The sequence below is a fragment of the Melopsittacus undulatus genome, chromosome 5 (assembly GCF_012275295.1).
Source record: "Melopsittacus undulatus isolate bMelUnd1 chromosome 5, bMelUnd1.mat.Z, whole genome shotgun sequence".
NCBI classification, from domain to species: domain Eukaryota; kingdom Metazoa; phylum Chordata; class Aves; order Psittaciformes; family Psittaculidae; genus Melopsittacus; species Melopsittacus undulatus.
In genome coordinates this window covers 44,372,535-44,389,397 of record NC_047531.1, presented here as the reverse complement: position 1 = coordinate 44,389,397, position 16,863 = coordinate 44,372,535, and the positions used below count along the sequence as shown (strand labels likewise).

The window sequence follows — 16,863 nt, the reverse complement described above, 5'->3', positions numbered from 1 at the left end:
AGGCAGCAGTGCCACCTCGGGGCACTTCCCAGAATTGCGAAGTCTGCTAAAATACGGGTCAGCGTTCCCATTTTTGCACACTCCTGCAGTGCCATGGGTTCATGCTGCAGCTTTCCAAAATGTGAACTACCTGCTGTGCTTTCTCCAGCTTATTTGTCACGCCACTTTAGAACTCCTATTCAAGTTGAAGCACCTCTCCTAGCACCCCAACTTCCTTTTGGTATCAGCCAGTGAGCACTTGTTCCACCCCTCCAAAGACTGTGAGCCTGCCTTTTGAAGTGTACAGCTGCATACAGCTGTGCTTGTGTCTTCGTTTGGGTTAGCTCTGGGAACCCCGGGGCTGTGGCTGTTTTGGTTATTTAATACTTTGCCCTTAGCCCACTCTTGCCATCCCTTTGCTTGCTGCTATGATAGGCAGCAGCTGTTGTCACAAATAAGATCTCTGTGACTAGCAGCAAGGGCAAATACTGTGTTGGAAGTTTAGAAGGCAAGTGGCTGTGACCACTGGCTTACACTCTGTCTAGGGCTGCCGTTAAGGTCAAGGCTTTCCTTCATACATGTTCCCAGGTATTTTAAGTGGGGCTAGTACTGGTACTTGACAGCAAACCAGCACCATAGCTGAATAACACAGCCTAAAATAACCAGAGACATGAACCTTTGTTAAAGCCTCCCTCTGTTACAAGCCCTCTTCTGTATTACACTGCTAGAGAATGTTAGACAAACAGTGAACTATGTGGTTTATCATTTGGATCCCACTGATAAGCATTTGAAGGCTGAACCAAACAGAACTCATTTCTTCCCCAGAGGCAGGTATTTCCCCTGCTCCTTACCAGTGCAATGCTACATAATCCTCACCAATAACCCCTCTACAGCTTCAGAGGAACCCAGGTGTGAAGTCTATTTCTTAAAGCTGCTTTCTTTTTGAAAGTAGTAACGTAAAACAATCAGGAAAAGCTTGGAGCTTTTTCCTGTGTTTAAACTCTGTTGGGCTTCTACAGCAGATATTAGATGTTTCATTCCTGCATGCTTAGATGAGCAAGGGCTGCACAAAACCTACGCTGATGGAACACCTACTGTACAGCCTTCATTCACCTCATCCAAGCTGTATCAAACTTCAGAATTGTGGTCTTGATAAGATACCACAGTGCTTACAGAAGGAAAAATAGTGCCTGCAATCAGTTTTAGCCAAGGGCAGTAGCAACCACATCCAGTAGCAGTAGTTGGCACAAAGGGCTTGGGCAGCTTTTCATCCTGTGCTTCCTAGCTGGGACCAGAGTGAAGATGATGACTTCCGCTGCATTTGCTGGGCAGCTGCATGGACACATATATTCGAACAGGAAAACCTGCTGTATTTATTTTTATTGTAATAGAAAAAAACACAAATAAATCAAAACATCACTTCCTGTCTAAAGACGTTATTAACATTTTTAAAATGGCACAGGGGAACCCCAACAATACAAGACAGAAGAGTAAGTGTGGGAGTGGGGAAAAAAGGCTCTGTTCCCTTTCAGGAGCTCAGTTTCCCCACCCCTTTGTCAATCAGCTGGCTGAAGTTTATCACCTATATACACTTACATACACCTCTCAGTCTATTTTGTGTATCTATGGGTGGAACAGTGGGGCCACAGTCCTGCAACCTGTACATAACCATCTTTGAGGAAAATGGGTTTCCCAAGAGGCCTACAGGGTACAAGGGTCTTGTTACCCAGTAAGACCAAACAAACAGGATTCCCTCCTACAGTTCTTTTGCCATGAAACACAGAGCAGGTCCCCAGCCCAGAGGACCCTCTAGCTGCTCCTTGGCTATTGCAAACAGTGTATGGCCAAGGGAAATTTTACCCAGTGACCTTAAAGTAGCAGCAACATCTCTTCTGCAAAGGGGCTACTCAGGAGGGGAAAAGGCAGATGTCAAAATGCATGGGGTGAACTGTTCTTTCCTGCCTTCCAAAGGGATGTAAAAAGTCCTGAAGTAGGCAGCCAAAGCAGAAACCAGGCTCAGGACCTCTTCAGTGGTGAGTATACAGGGGATACCCTCATTGTGCAAGAGTGTGGAGCAGAAACTGTGGCACCAGTGCTTCCACTGAAAGCAGCTGCACCTGAAGCAATAGTCTGCTGAAAGACAAGCAACCACAGCTATGCTGCTTGCAGGTACCACACTACATACCTAGAAGTTGGGCTGGACTGTATCAGGTGGAGTATACCTGTTCAACTCAGGAAGTTCCAAGATCTCTAACAAGCTACAGCACTCTGTGGCTGCAGGGGCCCCTGCAGTGCACTGAGGACAGGTACACACAAAACTGCAGAATGGACTGACAGTACCCCACTCCAACTTGTGTAGCAACTGCACAGGGTGCAGGGCAAGAAGCCTTTGACAGAGTGACTAAACTGCAGGTTTCCTCCATTCCATCCCCTCAAAAATATGAACCATTACAGTCCACACTGAGTAACAGTGTGAGAAACTTATACTGTATTATTCTGTGAGAAAAGAGCCCAGCAGAGGAAAGCCATCTCCTTCAGGTATGCAGGAAGCTTCCAGTGCAGCAAGTCTGAGATCCAGGACTGAACTTGCAGCAATACTTCTCACAACAAAGCACTGGACAAAGAGCTATACATTTGCATAGATGCTTTTTCAGTGGCATCTGGGATGTGCAATCTCCATTTCCAGAGCATCAGCAATGTTTTGGGGTTTGTCTGATGTCTTTCTTCTGTTCCTTCCTAAATGCAACTGCTATAAAACTGCTCATGAAAATAGTGTATATACATGCATGAAAAGAAATCAGTGTGCCTATTCTTTCATTCTGCCAGTCATTTTCCACTGCAAATAGTTGCAAAGCTGTAAGAATCTTAAAACTAGAAGAAGCAGTATTGATACAATCTAATGTCAATCTAAGGACAGGACTGTTTCTGCATGTATCCCAATGAACTCAATTGTTTCACAGAAGAGATTGATTTTACTCTTCCTCATTTTCTTTACGTCTGGGGAGACCTACCACCTAATTCCTCTTACACTCCAGCAGAGCCCTCTCAGTTGTGTGTTTGACTGCTTCAGAAAGGACAGCGGTATCAAGGAAAACTGAATTCCTACTGTGTCTGCAACCAGGTACTGAAGGCAGAATTGGTCCACCTTATATTATCATGCAGTTGTCCTGCTGTTCCTGCCTTGCTGTACTGTAACTCTGGCTTGGTAAGAAAAAACAAACTCAAAGCCAAACAGAACAGCTCTTACGCAAAGGTAAATAGCTCACAAGGTTAACTATCTGCCAGTAATCCTACACACCAGAAAAGGAAACCTTTCACTTCATTTTACTTTCACCTGAAATCAGGCTATTCTGTTCTGTCAACTGATTCCACCCCATAACTCTTGGCTCTAGCATTACAAGGCTCTTGATAACTCCCTTCCCCACACAGCTCGTCCCACTGAAGGTTTCAACTTGAGCATTGATACAGACACACAGTTCAGCTTGATCACCTTTCCCACACAGCTGTGCCACTGCAAACATTCAAATCAGATGAGTTCAGCTTTTCCCTTGAGCAAACAATATAATATCAATGAAACATGCAGAAGACTAATCCTGGGATAACTTTACTTCCTAGGCTACCAATAGTTCCTTTGCCTTTTTGCTACAGACTTCAGCAAATACCCCCATAATATAGGCAATGACAGGAGAAAGATGCAAGCCTGCAAGGGACAGCCACGACATCCCTTATTTACTCCAAATTGTGTAATGGGCTCTTGAATGTTCATGGAATGAATTCCCACTTACCATCACAGGAGTTACTTAGAAAGTGTCATCCTACTTGGACAAGACAGCCTTTATAAATTAGTATAATATTATTAGAAATTATGGCAAACTTTTTGGTAGCATTGGCTTACATGCACCCTGATAAATCCTCTCCCTAGGAAATTTTAAAACTTGTTTTGTAACTTCGGTAGAGTTAATTCTGATGAGAAATTATAAAATAGAAATCTGGTATATTGATGTTTAAAAAGGAAGAGGCCTGGTGAGGCTGGGCACACTGGGTCACTCCTGTTAGCTCTGTCCATTATGTCTGCTGAAGGTATTTCCTCCAGGTGGCTGGATCTGGATGGAGTCCAGGAGGGGCCTTAAAGCTTGTCCAAAAGGTCTGAGAAGGTAAAGAAATAAAAATCTCAATAATCATCTCTTGATGGGAAACTTTTCCCATTTACTACTGAAGTGCACTCACTTCCTAGAGCGCAATCAAATTAACACTGCTTCTAAACAAATCTGAAGAACAGACTTCCATTACAAACTGAAGTAATTTTAACTAATTAGAGAGAGTTCACTGTTCAATAACTGAGAATCTCAAACATGATTTTATGTAAGCTAGTTCTGAGTCCTAACATGTCCAGACTGCTAATGTGGTAATACTGTGTTTGAAACTGGCTTTTAGTAATTCATTCTACTTAAATGTGTGAATGAGAGCCCTGTTATGCAACTGCTGGGCTCTGTTAAGTACCACATCAATGTTAAAGACTGCTAGAATAGCCTCTAGCTCCCTCATAAGACAATGGTTCAACACTCATACAACAATTGCTGTTGCAATCTGTAGCAATGCAACATTGAAAGATAAACCTGGTTTATCTTTCAATATGACTCACTCTGTTACAGACTTTATTTGATTTTGAAACATCTGAAGCAATAAGAGCCCAGGACAGAAGATGTGTGTTTCCCCAAAAATGTGGTATACCACTGTTACGAGAAATAAGACCTATATGATGGAGCTCAAACCAGCCCACTGGGATCCTCACTATCTGAGAATTAAGGGGGAAAAGAAGCTGAGCTGGACTACTAGGCAGGAATTCTTCATTTCCTCTTTTCCCATCCATTCCTAGCTTTAAAACTGCAATGTTAATTTTAAAATTACTTTTTCACTGCCTGGTGACATTTAAGAGACCATTGCAAAATAACTAGCAGAAGTTAAAAGTAGAAGATCAACCTTACCATGTCTTTTCAGCAATGTCAGTGCCAGTCAACATCTGTTGTACAGTAAGTGTTCAAGTAAAGCAAATAGCATCCTCACCTTAATCTTATGCTGATTCTCTATCAAATTTGTAAGCACTGGCATGAAACAATACATTATGGAGAGGAGCAGCATGCATACTCACGTGGCAAGAACTTCAGCTGGAAGGTCAGTGATGTAGGAAGGGATTTTTTTTCCTGTCAGGAACTGTGCCACTTCATTACTGAAGGTGTTGCAGTTATGTTCAAAGAGGTTATAAGATTCTCCTCTGTGCCACAGGAATTAAAACACAAAAATACAGACTCAGCAATAAATCTAACAAGCAGAAAAACTTCAACCCCTAATGAGGAACATCATCTTATATTAGCACTTTTTCTCCCACAAAGAATTCTAAGGCAAATAGAGACATCAATTCACCTTCAAATTCAATTGAATTAGGGAGGAAAATGGCATGTCTGCATCACTGACTTTATACAATGTTCTTTGGAGGGTAAGTAAGGTCAGGGTTCTTCAATTAATATCACAGAAGGAATAATGAGAAATCACAGGAATTACTGACATTGAAATATAGCCAGAACACTAAATGCTACTTTCCCATTCTTGTGAGAAGTAGACTAGACTCTTTAACAGTCAAGACCTTGATTTTACTCATATGAAAGTTGGCAGCTTTGATACAACACTTTACCTATGACTCATGGGGCAAAGCACTATTTACTGAAATATTTCACAGAGTGCCTTCATTTCCCCTGGTGTTTCTTTCAAAGGCATTTCAGGCATTGTTCCATTTGACAAAAAAGCAGCATGAAAGACTTGCTGGCAAAAACGCTTTCTCAGCCTAGCTCAAGGCTGGCACACTAGAGAGTTGCCTAGCCGGTAGCTCCTCGTGTATCAGTGCATCAGATCCAGTCTCGTAGTCGGAAAGTACCAAATAATACACTTAGCAGACAGAGCTTTGTAAGCAGGATTGGTTTCACAATATCTTCCTCCACTCTGCATCTCTTCCCCTAAAGGCTTTTTTTGTTGATTTTACAGTACAAGTTGCTACTTACCGGAACATAGACTCCCCCAATGAGGAAAGATACTCCAGAAAAATTTCTTCTGTGACTTCAGTGTTCCCCAGGTCAACAACTGTATCTGGAGGTCCAAGAAGTGTCCCTCCCTGTAAAAATTAACAGCCAGAAGACAATGTTAAATGGACAGACTGAATTATTTGGAAGGACTCTACTGACTAGAGCTGTTGTGGCTTGCCCAGGCACAAAAGAAAGTACTTCAGGTATATTTGTCAAGCAAAAAGCCCTGCTGGCTTCCCCTGTTCTGGGAGCATGTTACTTCATGTTTGGGAGCATGTAAGTTGCATGTTACTTCTCATTGTCTGAGAAGTATGCAGAATGCAACTTACATTTCAGCTTGTATACTTGGCTCTTGATGCTGAAACCTGTAGGCTATGGCAAAATTCTGCTTTAGAAAAATGGTCCACCAGTTTTGCCTCTCCAAGAGGAGAAAAGTCTGTCTAAGCATCATGATTTTATTATTTAAGATTTAAAAGGGATCTTGAGTTGCCATGTCAGCACATAAACACCCCTGACTCAGAATTTGACAAGGCATCACTCCAGCAATGCAGCTGCAGGAGGTGTTGTGAACAGACAAAGATTCTCTCAGCAGAAGCAACTCCCAGCCTGTATTTAGCTGGGCTTAAACCTGCTGTCCATGCTTCCTTTCCCTCAGATGCCTTGGGAATCCATGGCAAGCAGCAGTATGTGGCTGCATTCAGAAGCCTCTTGCTGCTTTCTTAGAAGACAGTGTCACAAGCCATTCTGATCAGGTAACCCCATCACAAAATTATCACAAACAGAAGTTTAACTTACAGGTGCACAGCTGGAGATTCCTCCACTGCCATAAAAGAACTCATCCTTATGGACTATTATGGAGGTGTGCCTGCCACAGAGAGCGAAACCACAGGTGAAACAAAGGAAATATTTAACCTAGCATATACATCACTGTTAAATTTATGTGCTCAAAGATAATATGAACAACTGAAAGAAAAAAGGTCAATGTGTTGTGATTTGTGGGGACACGAATGGATATGGAAGCAGTGATTATCAAGCCTATCGTAATACTGTAAGTGGTTGGGAGAGAACAGGCATAGTTACGTGCTCAAGCATGAAGGAGCATAGGAAGAAGGGAACTTCCCCAACAGCACGAGATCTTCAGCAGCCTCTTTCAGCTAAAGGGCTGAGTGTAAATTCAGAGATGGAGAGACAGAGCTAGCCCTGCTATCACACTGACAGAAGTGCGGGTCTGACAGCCACTGACTGGGAAGGTCAGTCAGTCACTGGACATGGATCAATAGAGAGGAAAATGGGACCTTTGGGAACATGTGTTTGCCTTAAGAAAAAAAAAAAAACCCAAAAAAACCCCACAAAAAACCCCTCAAACCCGAAACCAACCAGCAACCACCCTCTTGATATGAATTACAGCAAATTGGGGTGTCTTTGTAACAAAATGTAGCCACTGCTTTTATGTGCCAGACTGCCTGATTTTGTAATACCTTCTTCCCACCTGAAAGTGCTTGAGCCAAAGACAATATCCTACCCTTGAAAGAGTGTACAAGTGCATTAAAATGCAACAACTACTACCAACAATTTTTTTCATGGGGTCCACTGCACTTTGGATGGAGAAGTTCAACCAGCACCTGATTTTACGTCATCTTACCATCAATCTGTATTCAGGAAGCAAAAGTGCCTTGGTCTCTCTTCAGCACCAAAGTGTTCTTAAGATCTAAAGCACACAGTCTCATACTGAAAATACTTCCTATGCGACATAGTGTTCAATGCACATTATGTGATTTAAATCTAGTCACTTACCATATGCCATCCAGCTGTTTCCCTGTATGCAGAGAAAAGAAGCGTTATTAGCAACATATTTTCCAGATTTCAGCCTACAGTCTGTCAATCACATAAGAACTATGCTTATTACTGCACCATGACAATAATGCCAAAGATTTCATCCCACAGCTTCTTCTAAAGAAACAGAATGTCTTTCTTTTAAATTAACTACCTGGTCCACACTAGGGCTATATTTTTTATCTCCTGTACGCAGAGGTGGCAATGCCATCCTACCCTGCCAGCGCTTACCTTTCTTCGGCTTTTGTCTACAGAACAAGAAAAAAACACTTTTTCTCAGATTAGCACCTTCAGTCACAAACAGAAGAGTTGAATTTTACACAGATTTCACAACTGCAGGCAGTTAACCAGCACAGGGTATTTTCAGCCAGTGAAGAGAGATGTGACTTGAGCATATGATCTGTGGTCAAAGTCTCTCTAACCTATGCCATGTTTTCCTCCTTTTCCTTCCCTTCCCTGCCCTTTAGAATTACCAGTTTAAGTGCAGTCAGATGGAGAAGAGTGCAGGGTTGAAATGTATACAAATTGTGCGTTTTGTAGAACACAGCAGCAAAGACTTGCTTCAAGCACCACTAAACTGATACTGTTCTGTCTTCTGAAATACATTTCTAGTTCCCTAGAAGTGGGAAATCTAAAACTCTGTGTTCATGGTAGGATCTCAAGATCAAATCTCTCTTCAAAGGATCACCAGCTATTACCGCTCTAGGCTCAATTATGTTAACTATCATAAGCTAAAGTCTTGGCTTCTCTGCTGAAACTTGAAGAGGCCACTCTTCTGTTGGTGTCCAGCTTCTTCCAAGATACCTGGTGTGCTAGCAGTGATAGGCTGCACTGTACTAGTTCTACTTGTCCTCTGGAAAGATACTCTCTAGTCATGGCACTTACATCAGTACCATGACACCAACAACCCACAGGGAGGCAAAGGCACTGTCTTTCCCTTTCTATGGGCAGAGTGTTTTGGGATATTTATCCTCTTACTCCTCCACAGGGCTACTTGGGCCTGGGATTGCCAGGACTGCCAGGAGCAAGCATGCTACTTCAAAGTACCAGTAGTTCTTCATGAGTTGTTTCTCTTGGGCAAAACCAACTTTCAGTCACCCTCAGGACAGAGTTTAAAAAAAAATAAAGAGGTTTTTATTGATGAGGATAATCCTTTGAGAGTTCAGAGAAAAGGATGCTTGTGTGTCCAAGTAAGTAATAAACAAAAGCAGAGTGAGATACCTGCTTCAGATGAGGGTCGTAGAAGAGCACTGGCAGGGAAAAGGCTGTTGTGACAATAGAGACACCAGCAGAAGCAAGCACACATAGTTCTGAAGTAGGTGGACTGATTTGTCACTACCATGGATTACAGCCAGGCAGCAAGCATATTTCCTGTCATCCACCTCACAGAAATGTAGGCATGGAGTAGGATGAAGGCCAAAAGATAGTAGCAACGATGAGAGAAGCAAAGTGTGTGTTACAACATCTCAGGAGCATTTGCTGCCCCTTCAGTGTGCCCCATGCTGTTCTCCTCCTCCATCCTCTGTCCCTTGTTCCACATCTTCCCCATTAGAGCTTTCGCCTTGTGCTCTAGAGCAGCCAGAGACACCAGTGGCACTGCAGGCTCACTGGCAACATGCAGGTAGGGTATAGTGCACTGCCTTAACTTGAGCAGCTGGCCTACGATAGGCTCTACCACATGAACTCTGCATAGTGTTCTGCATATCTGTTAATAAATTATTACACATTTATTCAAAATAAAACACTAGAACTTGAACTTTACCCTTCAGGGCAGAGAAACAAACCATTTCAAAGGCAGCACATACTAGAATTGTATTTGTCCTTTTGCATGCTAAATAGAAAAAGAACATCTTAATACTTTCACCCTCATTTCCAGCAAACAATGATGAAAGGCTTTCCACAAAGCTGCCACTTTGCACCTAGATCCATGTGTAGGTGAAAGAGTTCTAGCAGATGCTGACAATGGCGCAGGTGCTGCTGAGAACCTGCTCATGCAATCACAGAACCTTTGCAGCAAAGGCTACCACACACTGGGCTGCTCTAGCTAGGCTGCAGCCAGCAGCTCAATGGGAGTGACTACCCATATTTGACAGTTGTGAGACCACATCTGGAGTGCCATGTCTACTTTCAGATCTTCTATTATAAAAGACACTGACATACTGGGCTGGAGCACTTGCTGACCTGAACAGCAGCTGAGAGAACTGGTCTGTTGAGCCTCAAGAAGAGAAGGCCGAGAGTCCTTATTGCTGTCTACAACAATCTAATGCGTATGGAGGAAAGGGCACTTTGTTCTACTCAGAGGTGAAAGGCAAAAGTGCTAGCTGGAAAAAGGGAAATTCACAACTAGGTAAGAGAATAAAAAAATACCATGAAGGTCATCAAACTCTGGGACAGGGATCAGAATGCATGTGTGATTTCCACTGTGGAGATACTCGGAAGTCAGCTGCTCAGAGGCCTGAAGAATCTGCTCCCGCTGGATCTACTTTGAGCAGGACTTCCAGAGGTCCTTTTCCACCACTGGAATTCTCTGATTGCATGAACAAAATCCCAGCAGAATTCAGGAAAGAGGCTTTGCATGAGATTGCAGTCCAACCTTGGAGGCTCCTCCCTGGCCGCTACACATAAAATCTGTAGCCAACAAGAGGCAGCAACTGCCAGGGCAATAACAGCACAGCTCTTGGCAAGTGAAGCTGCCTGTCTTCACAAGACATGTCTGTCTTACGCTGCTCAGCTAGGTCAGTTTGTGCCAAGTACTGGTTTGATGATCTCAATAGAGATGCTGACCTGTTCTTTTTGCTTGGCTCCTGTAAGACATTAACCAGGCCATCATTGCATAAAACACATGCCAGATCTGCAGCACTGATGACAATAATGTATCCACAGCAGGTCCCCAGCGTGCTGTAGGCAAAACAAAATCCCTTTCTACCACCAGTGGACTGTGCTTGGTCAGAGGCAGTGCAAGCCTCTCCAATGACACTGGGGAATTCCATGCCTAAGAAACCTGCCATTATTCACTCCATACACACTGCCAAGAGACATCTAAGACCAAGAACTTTTGGTATGCTGTGCAGTTTCTTACACTACACAGCTGGCTCTTGTCATCTCAACCCTAAACTGACAGGAATAAGTCAATGGCCAGCAGCTTCCGAGGAACCTGGGCAGCTCCCTTTCTGCTGCTCAGCAAGAATCTCCATGTTTGTCTGCTACATCATGTAAGAGGTTTTCTACAGACCTTCACCTCTACCATCATCTTCCTCCTGAAGTTCTGTCTCTGTTGGGGATCTTCCTCTGTTACTCTTCTTGCCCTTCTCTCAAACTCAGACATTGCACAGAATTGGTGACAGCTCACAATGCCATTCCTGACAAGCTCATGTACAGCAAGTGAGAGCATGAATACAGTATTGCTGCAGCAGTGCTACAGCACAAGTTGTATCCACCCCTTACAGTGACACTTTCCAATAAAACTACTTCTGGCAGCACTATCCAGCTTGAAAAAACAGAAGGTCGAGCTTTTCAGGGAGCCTCCCCATCTAATCCTGCAGTGCAACAGAGTTTACATCCTGTAGACAATTGAGCACTCTAGAGGAAGGGATTGCAAATACCATCTGGGGTACTGGCAGACATCATCACATTTCATGCTTATTGCTGCAACACATTTACTCGCAAGCTGAGGCTGTCTGTAACTACATAGAAAAAACTGATTCCCCAGTAATTTTGATTAGAGCTGCAAAAGCCTTTAAATTGCAGACATTACTCTTCACTCAATAGCTACAGCAAAGCTAATCCAAATGACTCACATGCATATAATATGGAACAGCAATGTACTGTTCCATATTACTGTTCCACTGAATGACACTCTTTTGGGCATCTCCTGTTTATCCAGGTAAAACAGAAACAGCAAGATAACTAAAGACTTTAGATATTTCACATATCATCACAATATGTGAATATTGTGATATTCACAATATTATCACAATAGATATTTCCAGACGGCTGTGGAGAAGGAAATGATGTTGCAAATTTAGATGTACACACTTAATCATACAGCAATTAATGTAGATGGTCAAGTTACCAGGTTTCGGCTGTTCCACAAGTGCAAGCTCAGCCTGAAATAAATGTTAAGCAATTCACCTTAATTTGATTTGCTTGCATTATGAGCTAATGCAAGTTGAACTACCTTGTGTTTGTCACAGACCACAAACATGGATATGAAAGTTACTGTGATACACCTGTTTGTGATGACAGCTTGTCAGGCTTTGGAAACCTCATCACATACTTGATCTTTAGTTTTTTTTTTTTAATGCCTGGTGTGCTTAGATGGATCTCATCTGAAAATACTCAGTAGAACTCAGGAGGGGATGCCAATTTTGCATAGATCTGTGTGCTTCAGCATCTCCATGATTCAATTTGTTTGAATGAGGCAGAGTATCATCTGGCAAGTAAACAAGTTTGGGTTTTTTTTCATTTGCTGTTATTTTACTTTATAACAGCCACAGCTCAAACACTTTTGTGGTGCTTATACGAGCCGGAAACCTAGAGACAAATACAACATTCAAATGCATTAAACAATTCCAGGACCCTCAGCTTAGTCACAGGAATGTGCACAGCAAAGTAGTTCGAACTGTTTGTTGTACAACTGATCCAGGAGACTGTCACTGTTATGATAAGAGGGTATTTTGAAAGAGGCAAGCAAGCACATATAATTTTAGGATACAATCAAATGGAATTACTTCCAGGCTTGGATTTATCTGGAAGGCTAAGCAGAAGGAAGATTAGATGCTTGCCAATCTATTTTACTGGCAGAGTTAATTTCTTAATCTTGAGGGCCACACAATGTATTTTATTCCTGTGCATTTTAAATGCCCAATGAAAGTGGTATTTGTATATTCATTCAAATTATTAGACTGAAGGGCAGAAGAGTTCTGAGACATAAAGGAATTATATAGGGAGATGGGCCACCCATCCATCCCTCAAGCCCAAGAACAGCATCAGCTCCTGAGCTGTAAAATAAAGAAATAATGGGAAGCTTAGTATTTTTTAACAACATATCTATGCCCTGCAATGGATATACAAGCCACCCTAAAAAGCAGTGAACTATTCTCCTGTGGAACTGGAAGCAACAAAAATACCCACTGGCTGACCAAATTATAGCAGTGCATTGCTTTGCGTATTGTTGTAACTTCCTTAGGCAAATCCATTATGATTCCTGCCCTTTTCAAGTGAAAATTATTTGAATTAGTCAAGCACTTTCTCCTATGTGCTACCCAGGGTTCTCAATTGAAGCAAAAATACCTGACAGCCTAATGTAGAGGGAGGAGCCTTCTTCAGTTCCCTTCTCCTTGAGATGCCTAGTGAGATCAAGAAGTAGGCTAGACTGGAGGAAGAAAATGCATTTGATTTTCATGAAATCCCTAGAAAATGCTCTGATGGAATCTCACATTGAAGCAATTCAAAACTCTTCAGAATGGGTGGAAGAGAGACAGAGTTATGTTCTGGGTCTGGGAAAAAAAGGAACAAAGCAGAAAGAACCTCCTCTTAGCAGTTAACCTTTTGCCATGATCCCTTCTGGGCTGTTAAGTCCCTACAGCTGAATTCACCACTTATATTTCAACCAATACATACTGCCAAGTTAACTCATTGTTAATTTATACTACCCTCATCCAAAGGTGCTACAGTAAACTAAGGTCCTGCCCATTGAGTCACATGAGCAATAAGCTCCATTATAGGCCTGGAGAACTTTGGGAGGCTCAAGACATTTGCCTTTAGGCCCATGATGCAATAGAATTTTAATCTTCCTTAAGGATTTCTCTACCTTTGTACATCTACTTCAAAATCAGCACTACAAGCTGAACTACTCTGTCTTCCTCCCTACCTTCCACAGAATAATCAAGTGGATTATATTTTCTCTCTTGAAAACAGAAATCTCACTGCACTCAGGTTAACATTTACTGTTTTTAGATCATGTAGGTGGACAGACAAACAGTCTCTCAGACTGGAAATGGTGGAGAGGGAACAGTACCTGTAGAGAAGATGCAACAGCACATAAAAATTAAACATACCACTTCTGATTTCAAAGGTGATTGAACTGCAATATTTGGTCATGTATACTTTAGAACAGAAACATTCACCAAGAAATACAGGAATCTCATAAAAAAGGAGGAACAACAAAAAGTGAAGACATGCCCAAGATATATGTCACTCTAAAACCTGCTATGAATGGTGCTGTAAGGCTCTGCCTTCTAGGTTCATCATTCAATGACAATGAAGGGAACTGATACTGAAAAAGTTAGAACAACATTTAGTAGTGAGAGCTGATCCTTGAATGCTGTATTGATATAATCCATAATACCTCTGGATCCTATTAGCACAACTCAAGATACCATGTGGTGATGCTCTTGCAGTGATTGGCACTACAAGAAGGGGCACATCCCACTCTGGCAGTGGGATCTGAGCTATTTTCGAGCACACTAGGAATTGATTTTAACACAGTCAATTATTGTATTTGTTTCTTCTTTCCAAATCATATGTATTTCTGTATACGTGATGTTACAGAATTATCACTCAAAGCTAAAGCACTGTTTCAATAAAATCCAGCATCTACGGGAAGAATACTTGGCACTAAATTATCTAAGAAACTCTTTCCTCTTCAATCTGTGACTTTTTCTGATGAAGTACAGTTTATGGACATTACTGGCAAAAAAAGGAAAAAAGTAGCTATTGTCCATCTCAAAGTTGATGTACAGAGAAGTAGCAACAGTTTTTGCTGTTCTTCAAGAAAAAGAAGGCAAGCGGAACATTCTCTCCATCACTTTGCTCTTGGGGAGGTAACTAAAATAATCTGGAGATATGAGAGTGCTGGATGTAAACCACATAAGAGCCTTAACTTAAAGGAAAAGGAACAAACAATTATTTGGTTTACAGACAATTCAGTTGCTGGGTCCACATTACCACAAGCTTTCCCCAGGCTGCACTGTCACTGTGACCACATAGGCCTTGTTGGCCCTGCTCCATGAACACATCTGAGCTCAGCTGGTTACCAGGCAGGATGAGTGAGACTTCCCACGCTGCCAAGAGTGGGAAGCTTTGTAAGTTTTCCTTTTCATTACTCAGACTCCTCAAAATTTAGCACCAAAATGCATCACAAGCACACGGTTTGGAAATTGCTGTTCACATAGCATCAAAACTGAAGTTGTGCACTAAGTGTTTTTATGTAGAAAGTCAGAAAGCTAAAAGATCCCAAGATTGAGATTGTGTGTGAGAGACCTGTGTGAAAACTGGCATGGAGATGCACATAGTGACAACCTATTTCTGTACAAGTGTTTGCTTAGATCAACATGTCGAAATAAGAGTGGTAAAAATCTGCTCACCTCAAACACAGGTAAATCATACACATATGTAATTTGTGCCTTAAGACATGTAACTCTTAGCACAAGATAAAACATGGCTATTGTGAACTAACAAGTAAAAAATTACTTCCCTGAGGGCTGCAACAGAAGTGAGTGACCACACAGAATGTTTTGAGGTTAACCAGTACAGGAAGCACCCATCTTCCACAGGTTTGTTGCTGTATGGCTAACAGAGCACATGCCATTCAATCTCCACAATATTATCTTCTGAACTTTGCAAGACTATTATTGCCATGTAAGAAACCTCACACGAAGAATTATTTGGACTTTGATTTTAAGCCTGCAGGAAAGCACAGAACCTCCTCTTAGTAAAGATGAGTGAAGTGAATGCCAACAAACTGTAAAACAAGATTACACAGAGCCATCTGTTCAGCCACTGTGCCTGTTGAGAAGTCTCATTTCACACAGACTGCTGGTTTGATATGGGCCAGAGTCTACATGTAACAGGTACAAACCACTTTCTTGTTCTGCTCCTAATTCATGCTTCCAAAACTTCAAGCAAAACCTGTGGGTTTTTTTCATGTCCCCAGTTCAAGGTTCAGCTGGAAACACACACATACTTGATAAGTCACACAACAAACTCTTACCAGCTCTCTGGAAGGAGAAGGTGGCTTGCTGCACATCACAGCTGTGCAATGCCCAACCCAGTCCAGCCTCACCACAACTCGAACTCAATAACCTTGTGAACAGCAGCAGGCCTTCTTCCAGCTCAGCCTTCCTGCCAAGGTGTCACAGCAGCTGGGGTGTTATGAACTGAGCTTTCCCTCACTTCAGGGGCCAAGTAATACTTTTAATCAGCCTTTAGTAAATCATGCCAATGACGGTGGAAAAGTGCCTGGACCCTGTTCACCTGGACCTGCCTTACTGACAAAGCTGGTCCCGCTGACAATGGAGATAGGGATGCTGCAGCTAAACCCCACACACCGAGCCCCCAAGCAAGGCCCGCGCACTCCTAAGCCGTGCTTCAGCCACCGGCTACAGCCGCAGTTCAGTGCCCGCTACCCACACCCAAGGGAGCTCTTCCCCGGCGGGCCACTGCTTTGGGAGAGCGGTACCGGGCCCGGTCAAGCCACGCCCGGGGCTGCAGCGGGTAATTTCAGCCGCTTCTCTTCCGGACCGCAGCGGTGGGTGGGAGGACACGACCCTCCTGAGGCGGCAACAGGAGGGGAGGCCCGGATCGGGCCCTTCTCGGAGGGAGCAGTGCCGGTGCCCCCTCCGTGCTCTTACCCAGCATGAGGGGGCTGAGGCGCCGGGCCATGCCCTTGGACAGGTCGTACACATAGAGCTTCACGGGATGCAGGGCCAGAGGCTCCTCCATGGGGGCGCGGGCACGGCCGCCGGGCGGCACCGGCAGCCCTGACAGACACCTGCCGCCCCGCTGGGTACCGAGAAGCGGGAGGGAACGGGTAAGAGTGGCCCCTGTACCGGTCCCGCCACCACCGGTCCCGGGTGCGGCGGCACCAACGGTGAAGTGACAGACGGAACGGAAAGGGCGACACCACCTCTGCGCATGCGCAACAGCCTGCAGCTAGCCGGGCTGCCCCGTCACTGCGCCGTTATGCAGCGCCACG

General features: G+C 43.3%; 1 protein-coding gene across 1 annotated transcript; it reads right to left on the bottom strand.

Moving 5' to 3' along the window:
- Positions 1 to 1,328: 1,328 nt before the first annotated feature.
- DESI1 (desumoylating isopeptidase 1) lies at positions 1,329 to 16,804 on the bottom strand. The gene is given in 7 exon segments (XM_005150311.4): positions 1,329 to 4,125; positions 5,129 to 5,251; positions 6,033 to 6,142; positions 6,849 to 6,918; positions 7,848 to 7,869; positions 16,520 to 16,660; positions 16,663 to 16,804. Coding segments are annotated over 7 exon segments (702 nt in total). The 3' UTR covers positions 1,329 to 4,031.
- Positions 16,805 to 16,863: the final 59 nt, after the last annotated feature.